Source organism: Simochromis diagramma, unplaced genomic scaffold (genome assembly GCF_900408965.1).
Source record: "Simochromis diagramma unplaced genomic scaffold, fSimDia1.1 OVJJ01000433.1, whole genome shotgun sequence".
Taxonomy (NCBI): Eukaryota; Metazoa; Chordata; class Actinopteri; order Cichliformes; family Cichlidae; genus Simochromis; species Simochromis diagramma.
Genome location: NW_024387031.1, coordinates 5,982,796 through 5,996,266, shown reverse-complemented (window position 1 = coordinate 5,996,266; position 13,471 = coordinate 5,982,796). Strand labels below are relative to the sequence as shown.

General features: G+C 43.2%; 1 protein-coding gene across 1 annotated transcript in view; it reads left to right on the top strand.

Moving 5' to 3' along the window:
- The first annotated feature begins 8,331 nt into the window (after window positions 1-8,331).
- Window positions 8,332-13,471, top strand: part of mgat4b (alpha-1,3-mannosyl-glycoprotein 4-beta-N-acetylglucosaminyltransferase B) — a 116,628-nt gene continuing 111,488 nt past the window's right edge. The window contains exon 1 of the mRNA XM_040042980.1: window positions 8,332-8,806. Within this exon, the coding sequence (XP_039898914.1) occupies window positions 8,710-8,806 (97 nt within the window). The 5' untranslated portion in view covers window positions 8,332-8,709. The remainder of the gene's footprint in view (window positions 8,807-13,471) is intronic.

Sequence of the window (13,471 nt, the reverse complement as noted above, 5' to 3'; positions counted from 1 at the left end):
GAATCATTCAAGCATAAAAAGCCTCCTGAATCAGTGTTGTGTCTACACATAACAGACAACATAGCACGGAACCAGTTTGAAATGTACCTTTAGGCTATTTATTAGCAGACTGTCACAAAAATGCATCATTTGTTCCCATTTCTTTAGTCGAATCTGTAAAAAAAATACCAACGATAGAGTGAAACATGTGCATATGCTGTAGTTTTGTGTATGTTTGCACATGTTCCAGTAAATCGTTGCACCTATTTCCCATTTTCCTGCAAAATATAAAGAAATTGGAAGTGGCTCAGGACTTTTGCACAGTACTGAATGAGGACTCGTTAAAAAACAAACTCTCATCGACCACTTTTTGTGGTGACCAAAGTACTGGTCATCCTTTCTTTTTCTTCATGAAAGTTTATGACTTTTCCTTATCTGGGGTCATAAACTGGTGTTTAAATATGGACACTTTGATGTGTCCTGGAATGTCTTTGCAGTGTTTGTATACACTGCAAAGACAGATGATGTTGCAGGTCATTTTGACCCAGACAGTTTAGTTCCAAAATAAACATTTCTCTTTGATGTACTTTGTTTTGATTGCCTCTGATTTTCAGACCCAGGTGTGTATGCGAGAAACTTTCTCTCCCCTGTTCTTGTCAGTGTTCTCGTGTCATTTCAACACACCAAGAGTGAGCTCCAGAAGGTTGACAGCTGAAGAAGCTTTATCACTGCTTTTTAACTGGGATAGTGATGAAGAAGAAGATGTTTCAGAGACAGAGGATCTTTCAGAGGACGAGGACAATGTTATTGATGATCCAGACTGCCAATTGTCCGACGACGAGGAGGATTCTGAGGAGGAGTGTGCCGCCATCTCTACATCAAATGAAAACCAAGGAACGCAGCAATCATAATCCACAGAGGAGACAGGGACATCTGAAGATGATAATATAAAATGTTCATTATCACCACACCGAGGTCAAGGCATGCTGTCATCTTCTAATGCAGGGGTCGGCAGTCCTGGGCACGCGTGCCACTGATGGCACGACCATAGGGTGATTTTTCGTTTTTATGGGCCAATGTTTTTTTTGTTTGTTTGGTTGTTTTTAGTAACGGTATAAACAATGAAAGGTGGTGGATTGGCCAGATGCTGGCTGATGTGTAAAAATAACTGAGTAGTTTGGTGGTGGCTGTGGCGGAGCTTCCACAGAAGCAGGTGGATGAGGGAAAGGGGAGGCAGGAGGAGCAGAGACCCGAGGCGGCCGCCGGTCCGAGTGTCAGGTGAACTGAACTTCAGGTAAGAAGTTATGACCTGCAGTCTGTCTGGGTCAGATATAAACCAAGTTTAGGTGGAGTTTATGTTTACTGAACAGGTGATGGAGAAACAGGTTTACCTTTTAGGTGACATGAATGAGTTGAAGGGAAGTTATGAACTGTTTCTGAGAGACAAATAACACCAGGATCCTTTTCTATGTAGCTGACAGGCGGGGCATTAACAGGGGAGAGGGGGGCACAAAGAAATACTTTTCTTTCTTATTCTCATTTACAATGTCTAGCTTTTAATAAAAAAAAAATATCAGAATCTTACAATAAAAGTTTTTATCTGATGTAAAATGTATAGAAATCATACATATACCAACAAGACTGTACATCACTGTCACAACAGCGTTTGTTTTCATTCAAAGGCTTTATGGCTTTTCCTATAATACCTGGTGGGCCGGGCTCTACTCAAAATGCCTGGGTCGATTTTTTGTCCCAGTCCATTCCTGGGCACGACACGCAGTGAATTAATCTGAGAAGGTGCATTAAAAAATAAATGGCCAGGCCAGCGGTGCACATCGCAAATCAGCTCACATAGACACATTAGTTGTGCCTCTTCTTAATGACGGTATCTTAGCTTCCAACCCCAACTACCAGATTCAACTTGTAATTGGCTAAAAACCACTTAGCCTACCGGTGAGAGGGACGTTGCTAGCTGGCAATTTTTTCAAGCGATGTTGAAATTTCCACATTCCGACACTTCAAATGCTTCAGGAGCTGTCTGCTCAGCGCAGCATCAGCACCGCGGAAATACTCGGATACATCCGTAGACTCGAGACTGAATTCACAATGTGTTTTCTGGACTTTCAGGTGTATGGACCAATGTTTTGTTTTCTGATCAAACCAGAAAGCTTTCATGAGCAGTTGTATTTGTCTCGCATTAACTGGCTGGACACAGAGGACATCGAAATGCAGCTGATTGAACTGAAAAGCTCGACCCTGTGGAGGTCAAAGTTTGCAGAACTACAGACGCAGCTGGAATCCACAGCTGTGCGTGTTCATGGAGCTTGTATTTTCACCTGCTGGACATCACTACCTGACAGGTTTAACTGTCTTCAGAACATTGCAGAGGTCTCATTAACAGTATTTGGCTCTAATATCTGTGTGAGCAGGTTTTCTCTCACGAGTGTCCTCAGGTATAGTGTGTAACTGTTAATATAGAGCGTTATTAAATTGACTTCTGAGGAAATTTTAGATGGCACTCATCATCTGAAAGGTTACCGACCCCTGGAGTAGACAATCTTGACAAAGTCATAGCGACATAAAGCTCCCAGCACAAGACAGCTCGTTGGCCCTTGGTAATGTTCTACAACATTTTGGATGTGTCTGCTTACAATGCCCCGTGGACTGAAATCAACCAACATTGGAATGCTGGCAAATTGTACTGATGTGGCTTTTCCTGGAAGAACTGGGCAAAAGTTTTGTCCCTTCCAAGATCCAGAGGCGAGTCAGACCAGCTTGACCCCCAGCAGCAGCAGCTGTCATTGAAAAGGTCAAAAACTTTTACTAAATTGTTCTTACAAATAGTTCCGGAAATTCAAACTGGTGTATGTCTGTGTTCTAAATGTTTATCTAATGGAAAATAAAGTTGCTATTGTTTTATTGCAGTTTTTTGACAATTCTGAGTAATCATTGTGATTTTTTTTTCAACATAATACAAGGGCTAGTCTCCTTCGCTTCCTCCCTACCTCCTCATCACAGAGGCTCTTCCCTGTCTCACTGAATGACGGTTTCCTAAAAGCATTTATTTCTTATCTCATTTCCTTCCTCCTGATGCTTTTTTCCTTCCTCTTTTTCTTTACTCTCTTCCTCAGTCTTTCACGTTGAGTAGTTTATGAGAACGAAACATGCAAAGTGAAAGTCTGTGATCAAATTTCGGCTTCAGTGTCTCCTCACTGAAGGCTTGATTCTGAAACATCCGCTTTGATGTGGTGCAAAAGTTTTAAAGTAAAAGTAAAGAAGCTGCAGGTGAACAAAAAAATCAAGATTTAGAGAACCACGAAAAATATTAAAGAACAAAATAACAAAGGCTGCAGTGTACCGCACTGCTTCATTAAGTGACGGCAGTGGCAAAAAAAACTATTTGTAATTTTCAGCAATTACATCTGGTTACTTACCATAATAAGAGTTGTTTTTTTTTACACCAAATCAAATGAAACGTATAGTTAAATATTCTGAGCTGGTTGTAGACCATTTTCACATTTAAAAGTTGGTGAGAGATTCTCTCTTTAAGCTTAAGGCGGTTTAATTAAATTCAGTTAATTTGTAAAAGAAGCCAACATCTTAGTAATCTCACAAATACATCTGAGAATCTCTGTCTGTGTTCATCTGTCCTTCTCTTTGCTTTCAGCAAATTCTCATGTTTTGTAGAACAAATGCAAGATTCCAAATGACAGCAGGCAAGGCACTGCTTTAAAAAGACACGAGGACAACATTTAATCTTATTATTGTAGATTTGTTCAACCAGACATTTTCCCCCATCACCTCTTTCCACCTATACACATTTATAAGAAAAGGTTGTCTGTGCATGACAAGTGACTAAACATGGAGGCAGTGTTTTTACTGTTGCATAACATTTATACAAGTTCGTTAACATCAGACCCAGGGACTGTGAGGCTGTTATTCACTGTCATTTACTGCACACCTGAAGTAAAAGTGAGTTTTAAACCTCACTCTGGAGCACTTTTCATTCAAGGTGTTAACTCTAAATGACATCAAATGGTCCTGGCTCCAGAATTCATGGTCAGCCTCTGAGCTTTCACCATGAACCAGAAATCAAGCATATGGGACACCTGTACCTATCACCCAAGTGTGCCAGTGAACTGCATAAGCAGAGGAGAATGGATGGATGGAGTGAGTCAGATGAGGGTTGAACCAAAGTAAAATAAACGCTCTGAAATATACTTGCTATCTTTGACCACTAGATGTCAGTGTGACACAGTAATCAAACCCCTCCCTGACCTCAGAGGGGCTCACCGGTGATCTGATGGCCCTAAAGAGGTTAGAAAAAAGTCCTGAGATGTTAAAGGAAGAACAAATGTTTCAGACATTTCCTGTGTCATTTGTGTTACCTATGAAGAGTTCTTTCTTCCCACTTCTTCGCTTAGATGGATTTCATAAACTAACTGGAGGCGTGTTCAGTTAAATCGCCGTTAGAAATGTTGCTGTGCGTCGAGGTTTCAGCCCAGCGTTGCTGACTGAGCAGCACTGCGATCGTGGGAAACCTCAGCAAAAAAACTTGATGACACTCAACACATCTGTCTGCATATAACCATCTGCAGGCCAACACATTAAATTACAGCCTGTAAGTTAATGTGTAGTTTGCTTTGTTGGAGCGTGCTTTATATGTTTGAATGATTAAATAAAAAAATATGAGTAAAATAAAATCCTTCATGGGTAACAACCCTGACCACCAGAGGGAGCTGCAGATTAACAAATCCGAACCCAAACCAGGAGTCCCTTTCTGTACAGTGAGCATGCTCTGACTGCATCCATAGCTCACTCTAACATCTCTCTAATCATCTCTTTCCTGCTCACACATCCTCCTGTACAGCACCTGTACGCCATCCGATGGAGACTCTTTTCCACATAGCCATGAAAGTGCTGACTTTATAGGTGAGCAGACCCAGAAAAAGGAAGGAGGACGAGGGAAGCTCTGCATGGCTCTGATGGATGACAGGTGCTCTGCAGTGGGGCAGGTAGAAACTTTAAAAAAAGCGAAACCCAGCAAATCTCACTCGATATCATGGGATTCAAGCCTAACTGCAAAGAATAACCGAGGATCTTTGTCTTTACACAGAACAACGTTACACGATGATTCCTGAAGTTCTTATCAGAGTCTGACAAATACAAGCAGTGTGACTCAGGTTTGAAGTCAGACGCGATGTGTTTCTGTAAGACAGTGTCAGCCTTATTCCAACAGCCTGATGGTATTTAAAACACTGAATTCACACCAGGCTCAGCTGCAAGGCTTACAGTAGAGGCTCTATGTTAGCCTCAGATCTCTGTGTACAGGCTTAGAGAGCAGTTCACTGACTTTAAATTTGTTCGGAGCCAGCCAAAAGGAAAGGACAAAGAATAAATGATCTAAGAATCTCTCAAAACCTATCAGAGAACCAGTCAGTGCCTTCCTGGTTATTTTCCAGGAAACAGCTTCTGTAGTTGGTGAGTTTTATCGTGAACATAACCTGTTCCAGAGCAGGTTAGGCCTGCAGCATTAGTTACTATTGCGATGTAGCACCTCTGAAACACTGAAAACCAGGATTAAGATGACATTAAACTGAGATTAAACCAGGATTGAACCAGGATGGTGCTTCACCTGCACTGAAGCTCACAGTTTTACTTTGAAAGGATAACTCTCATGGTTTTTCATCAGTTATTCACAATTCTTCTCATTTACCATTTTCCCAACTGAGTCTGTCCTCACACAAAGATGTGGTTCGTTCTGTTTCATGTCTGTTTTCCAGACATGAATGAGTATAAAAGGTTTACAGTTCTCCGTGATATCGGGATGTGTTTACATCTCTGTGGCTGGGGATCCAACCTGCTTTCACCTGTTCCTGGTCGTAGCAGCTCAGTTGTCTTTTAGCACACCTTCAGCTCCAGATTAAACCTTTTTGCATACTAAAAAACCACAAAAAACAGCAAATGAAACATTTCTGCTTCACAGAGAAAATAATCAACCTGATATCGACTCTGGTCTCAGACTATCAAGTTGTTTTATTGGACATTTGATTCACGTTCTGAATAAACTTGTGTTCTTTGTTGTATTTCTACGTTCTCATCCTCCTGCTGCCTTTGTCTCCCTTCTTTTCTCTTCCTTGTGTGCCTCCTGTGCCTTGTTTTGGTCAAAACCCATGCTTTTGGGGTTCAAAAATGAGCCATTAATAAGGAAAAACAGGCCTAACCCTCACAATTTTCCTCACTAAGTAATGCTTTTATTGTGAAGTAATCTGCACCTGTGACCAAACATCCACCTGTAACACCTCAGTGATTGATGAGGCTTGCGTCTGTCTTTCCCATAATAAGCTGAATGGACGTCTGATAAATGCACGCAGCACAAAAAGTATAGACACACCCCTCAGCAGGCTTCCTGAAGCCGACCAATCAGAAGAAAGTGGGCTTGGATGGAGTTTCAGTGTGTGTCTGAGTAATGGCTGTGGCTGTGGGAGCGTTAGGATGCACTGTTATAAACACCTTGAATCTGCTTGTGTTTTTTTGCGTATAAATTCTGCTGCATGCTGAGTTTCCTCTCTGCCCCCAGCTCAGCGTTATGAAGCCCCGGTGCAGCTGAATCAATACGCAGGGCAGCGTGCTCAGTGAGATAATAAGTGAACTCGGAGAGAGAGGTCGGGGCTCTGAGATGTCCTTGTGGGGAGTACTTTTGTCTTTTCTGTCAGGTGAGAATCTTTTCTGGATTTCATTTTGTTTTAATCGATAAAATTTCATCCAGAAGGATGCTCTGACCATACTCTGCGCTGAGCATCAGTTTAATTCTAGCTTTACTTGTTCTGTTGTGTTTGTTGTAACCTCTGCTGCCCTCTCTGCCCGGTCTGTCTTGAAACAGAGATCTTAAAGCTTTAATGGGGAGATGATTGTTTTGTGAGGAGCTGTGTGACCGGGCCGCCGGGCTTCATCTGTTTATACTGAGGTTTCTACCGTCGCACTGCGGCGAGCTTTGACTCAAGAGAGAAGGGTAATGTTTCAGCCATGTTTGCTGGGAACTTTAACTTCAGAAATATGTTGGCTGGAAATGAAAAAGACCATCAGCTGATGGTTGCTGCAGGCTTGCTTGTTGTTCCTAGAGTATTTCAAAGTAGAATGGGAGGCAGAGCCTTCAGTTTTCAGGCCCCTCTTCTATAGAACCAGCTCCCAGTTTGGATTCAGGAGACAGACACTATCTCTAATTTTAAGATTAGGTTTCAAACTTTCCTTTTTGCTAAAGCATATAGTTAGGGCTGGATCAGATGACCCTGAACCAAAGTTATGACTGTTGGCTAAAACTAAATGTGAAAAAACATTTTAGTTACCTAAAACAGGGACGTCAAACCCTTTGACCATACATGGGCCACTAAATAAAACCTCACTTTCTGTCACTGTGAAGAAGTTTAACTACTTAATTTAATTTAATCCACGAGATCCACATCTTAAAAAGAAGCCAATTTCAACAACATGTCTCAGTTTTTCCAGCACGACTGTTTCCCTTTAATTTTATAAAAAAGAAATGTGTAAAATTTCTAGAGAAAATTCTAGCAGCTCATTGCCCAGACTGTCCTCTAATTATAACACAGAAAGTTTCTGTTAATTCACACAAAATTCTTTTTTTTTTGGAACAATAAAAAAAAAGTTCTAATTAGCAGTGAAAAAACGGGAGTTTTCATTTTATTAAAAAAATAAAATAAAAATCTATTACTGAACAGCTTCAGTGTGGCTGTTGGACACCCCTGAACTGAAAAAACAAATAAAAACTGGACTTTTAATAAAATCGAATATGAATGAAATGATTTTGTGAACTTTGAAAACAAAATGGAGGAAACATCCTGAGTAATAATGTTATTTTAGCTTGCCTTGATGGACATTCCCTAATGAAAAAACAAAACAAAACACAATCATAATAAATAAATAAAATGAAAAGAAACATTTTCAAATGATCAAAACTAAACTGAGACAAAAAAAATCCATTCTGGAAACTCAATGAAACTGAATAAAAGACAAAAAGTCCAAATGAAATAAAATAAAACCTACATTAACTCTCTAATGCTCTTCAGTAAAGCTGCTAACGGCTCCGTGATGCATGAGGATTTGTTTTTTTTTTGTTTTTTTTTTAACTCAATTGACCATCATTTGTTTTGTGTTGGGCTGATTCCTGTTAACGGAGAGTTCTTCCTCCCCGCCGTTGCCAAGCCCTTGCTCACAGGTCACTGCCGGAGTCATTTTCAGGGGCCTGTGGTCGTGTTTTAGTGAATAAAGCTGAACTCTGAGCCTCTCCCCGGGACGCCGGCGCTTTGGAGTAACGCCGGGTGGAAAACCTTTCAATCCGTTACATGAGTCATTACGTAAGACACGATGAAGCAACCCGATGTGTTTACGATGATTCTGCCTGTGAGGAAACCACCGGAATAACTCCGAGCTCCGGAGAAATTCAGACCTCTGACTCCCTCTCTCTCCTCACGTCTCTCTACCTGGTTGTCTCCTCCCCCTCTCTCCCTCCCTCCCTCCCTCTCTCTCTCTCTCTCCCTCTCCTCAGTCTCTCCGCTGCTGCTCAAACAGCAACAGCTCCGCCCGCCTCTCCGTCTCCCTCCGTCTCTGTGGCTCTCTCCGTCTACCTGTCTCCGCCTGCCTCCCCTTTTCCCTCCATCCACGCGCTGCCCTGCTCCCCCCTCTCGGTGCGGACATGCTCCCGGGGCTCCGGAGATGAGGCTCCGAAATGTCTCCTTCCTGACGGTCTTGTTGTTCGGGCTGTGCGGGCTGGTCTCCCTGTCCTGGTACACCGCCTTCAGCAGCTCCAGAGGTAAGAGCCGGTGTGTCCCGGTGTGCGCATCTGCGTGTGTGTGCGCGCGTGCACGTGTGTGTTGATGACGTGTTTGTTTAGGGGGAGAGAGAGTGGAGGGGAGGCGGGGGGATCGTTTGGTTTTGGATGTTGCAGGAAAAAAACGCATGATGGTGTGCTGATGCGAGGCTGGAGGTGCAGGGAGCGCTCGGTTTGAGACGCATCACGTGCCAGCTGCAAGAGGAGAGGGTCCACGAGAGGGGAGGGCCGGGCGGGTGGGGAGGGGGGGCAATTTTGTTGCAGAAAGCGTGAGGGCAATGAGGGGAGCACTTGTGCCTCCCCGCCAAGCAGGGGAGTCCGGGTCCAGGATGAAATGATGGTGGGTGTGTGTGGGGGGGGGGCTTTTTCATTAGGAGAGGCAGAAGGGGGCGCTCGGTTTGCTATAAGAAGACGGGGGCGGGGAGGGGGCGGGGCGTGAATAATGTTTCAGACACTGTTTGATTTTGTTGTACTTTCAATTTTGAAAAATGTGAAGGCGACCTATAGGATCTAAGGGGTGCATGGTTTGTGATGTGCCACGTGCCAGAGGTAGAAAAAGAGGGGAGAGTAGAAGGGGTAGGTTTGATTTTTGTTGCAACCCCTCTCTGTGTTTCAGAGAGGATGCTTTGCAGGTGAAGGAAACTCCAGGTCATAAGGAAAGGAGCGCTTGGTTTCCTATGCACCACATGCCAGCTCATGTTGGAGATGGAGGAAAGGAGGGGGTTTGTTTCATTCAGGTTACATGGGGTGCATGCATACACCACATACAGGTGTAGTAGGGCACTGCGGGAGAGGTTGGTTTGATTTAGTTTCAGCTTTATCTTTCCTGAACGTCGAGGTTAAAGGAAGAGATAATGAAGGGAGCGCTTGATTGATTGATTTATCCCTCAGCTGAGAGATGAGCTTCCAGGTGGAGGACAGTGGAGGGTTGGTTTGAGTTGATTGCAGTTTCACTTTGTGCTTTTAGATAAGGGAAGTGTTTGATTTCAGACACATGACACACCAGATTAAGTACAGTTGGGAACAGAAGAACAACAGTTGAAGCTCCTGCTTCCGTGGTATATAGGAGAGCGCTTGATTTGTGAGGTCACACCGCCATCTCAGAGCTTCAGACTGAGGAGGAAGAGCGTGCTGGATGCTGGAAAGGAGCACTTGCACCATGTACCAGCTCAGGTTGGAGGAAAAAAGGGGTTTATTTCATTGAGAGGAGGAGTTGGTTTGGTTCAGTTCGAGTAAACCTTAAAGCTTGTGGATGCAAGAGGAACGGGTAAAGAAGGGAGCACTTGATTCTTCTTTTAGGCTCCTGGAACCCCTGAACTGGATAAGTGGAAGAAAATGGATGGTTGGATGGATGGGTGTGGTTCCAGATGGAGGACAGTGGGCTTGGTTTGATTTTGTTTCAGCCCCGCCTTGCACTTTGTGGAAAACAACTACTCACACCTGCCATCTGACAGCTTCAGAATGAGGAAGAACAGAGCTTTGGATGCTGGAAAGGAGTGCTTGTTTTCTATCTGATGTGGAAATGAGAGGTGGGGTTGGTTTGATTTAGTTGTGGTTACACTGGTGCTGTGTTTATTTGTGCAGGAGCAGAAAAATGTGAGGATGCTGATGAAAGTTTGGACTGAAAGTCTGCCAGAGCCGAGCCTCAAGTTAAAAGAGCGCTTGGTTTGTTGTCCATCATGTGCTAGAAGAGAGAAAGAGAGAGTGAAAGGTGGGTGGTGGTAGGTGAAGTGGAAGTACAGCTGGTTCAGAGATCAGAGGAAGGAGCGCTGTGAGCTGAGGGGAGGTGATGGCATGTTTGTGAGGAGGTGCGTTTGGTTTATACTGGGGGTGAGCATACAGATCTAGGGGTTTGTTTTTGTCCCTTTTTTTTTTTTTTTAAACAAAGCGAAGATTAACACACACACGCAGGCCTGGTGTGTGTGTGTGTGTGTGTGTGTGTGCACGTAGTTATTAACCTGTGGGTGTTTGCTCCCAGGAGCTCTGCAGGCTCAGCTGTCAGCTGCAGCTGTGGGTCCACAGGAGCGCTTGGATCGAAACTCCCTCCAGCCTGCAAGAGGGGTGGAGTTTGAGATCAGTATCTGCTGTGAAAGGAGTGCTCAGTTTGTGATTGGTCTCACATGATCTTTTCTCTGGCGTGAGACCCTCTTTGGTAAAAGGGGGCGCTTGGTTTGCGATACAGTGCAGCAGTTTTCCAAACAGCTGGAAGCTCAGCATCTGTACGCTTGCTTTTTATCACGGCGCACACCGGTGGGTGGGCGTGAGACTAAGGGAAGAGGGAAGCAGTCGTAGTTTTGCTCGTCATGGATCGTCTGCTTTCGTGAACACCACGGGTGTTCTCATTGTTATTTCTGTTTTAGCTCATAAGCACGGTGTGGTGATAGGACGCTGGTGCAGAACTTGGCATCTGGTCAGAAGTTAGAACCACAGCTGGACGGATTCGTGCAAAATGAAAGAGCTCACACTGGATTGATGCAAGGATAGTGATGGTTACACCCTCGTCCAGTATAGACAATGTTTGTCGTATCACAAGGCATAAAGTCGTCTACAAACTCGTCTACATCAGGACTTTTGGAGGAAACAACAACTTTAATCTCAAAATGAACAATCAGCAGACATATCTGGTGATTTAAACAGCTGATAGTCAGTCAAAGAGGCCACGGCCCTAATACCGCAAACTTACTACAAATGAAAAACGTGAGTTATAAAATAGATTCTCACCTGTGCAGGTGTTATGAAGGATTCAATTATCTACAGAGACCAACCAGTCTGTGTGTCAGGCTGTAAACATGTTTATTTTTGCACATTCTGCACCACATCTCTGTGCGTTCATCATTTGTTTGAAGCCAGCTCACCTCCTGCAACCATTTTTCCGAGAATGCACGCTTCTTTTGCGGTTCGGACTCCTTCTGACATTTCTTTGGAGGAACACCAAAGTAATTGCTTAAAGGAGCTTCTTCGACATCTTTAAGAGTTCTAAACAAATGTCTGTCCTCCTCCAGAAAATCTTATGTATGCAAACGTGCATTGCAACTGCTTATCCGGTGAGCGTCTTTTATTTTGACAGCGAATGCACACCTGCGGACCACTTATGTGCACCCCTGGATACATCAGTCCGGACAGTCACGCTGAACGAAACTTATGACCTTCAGAAGACTGAGTGCCAACTCATTATGAGCACATTTGCAGTAAATGTATGAAAATGATTATAACCACAAGAAATCAAACATTTTCAATCATAACCATGGGGACTGACTCACTGCTGGAGCCTCCGGTGGACAGTAGAGGAACTGCAGCTTTTGGTTCCTTCACTTTGCACTCAGTTTTCGTGTAAATATCAGTTTTTGGTGTTTCTGTGTCTGACGTGGACAGTTTGCAGTTAGTGGGGCCTTAAGCAGAATTTGATGCGGTGCCTCCACCCCCAGCTAAACCCACCACCTTTATCCCGCCTTTCGTTCCTGTTTCCTTTCAGCCTCAGAGGGATTTTAAATTCTTCTCTAAGTGTTTGCAGTCAGCTCACAAGCACTGACAGTGAGCGTGACCTCGGCTCCGACAGCCGCTGACGCCTCAGGGCCGGCTGAGAAAACACGGAGCGATCCTTTAAATGTGTGCAGCTGCGCTTTCATGTACTTTCACTTTGATTTGAATTGAGGAGAAGAGTGAGTGTGTGTGTGTTTGTTTATGTGTGCGTGTATGTGACACTTGTAGTATCAGAGAGTCAGACATGTTCAGATCCGTCTGTTCAGCTTTAACGTCTCTGATCTGTTTCAGTTTTTTTCCCTGAATCTGAACAAACACACACACACACACACACACACACACACACACACACACACACACACACACACACACACACACACACACACACACACGCCGGGTATTCATACCCTGTGGGAACATCTAACTGACATGATGCTTTCCCTAACCCCTTACCCTAAACCTAACCATAACCAAATGTCACCCTGTCACTAAAACCACATTTTGAGTATCAAAAATGCCTTGAAACTTGTAGGGACCAAAATCCTGGTCCCCACAAGTATAGTCAACTTCCAATTTTTGGTCCCCACAAAGATATCACACAAACACACACACACACATGGTTTGAACCACTGACACACTTCACTCTGACACACAACACACATCTTCTTCTTCTTCTGGTCTTATTTTAGTTGCACTAAAAATATTTTAGATTGGTTTATTTTCTTTTTTATCTTTAGTAATATTTTTAAACGTTGACGCGTTTGGCATGACTTAAATGTGCGTATAGTTTCACTTTCTTGCCTTGCTGTTAATAACTGAGTGATCAGGTTTGAATGTCACAACTGTGTCATCGTTGAATTTATGGACCTTCAGGAGCTTTAGCTCTCCAAACAAAATCATCTCAAACATAAAATTCATTCACACTCTCTTCAGCGATGTTCTATTGTGGCACATTTTACATATTTTCCATATTTTTCAGATTTTAGTAATATATTTAAATTTCGATGAAGAAAATATGTGATTTTTTTTTAATTAGATTTGGTTCATTTTATATATTTTTTTCATGCTGTGAATGTTTTTGACCTACATTTTTAGATTTAGATAATTTGGGGAAATTTCACAGATTTTTCAGATGAGTTATTTATTTATTTTGGTAAATAATGAACA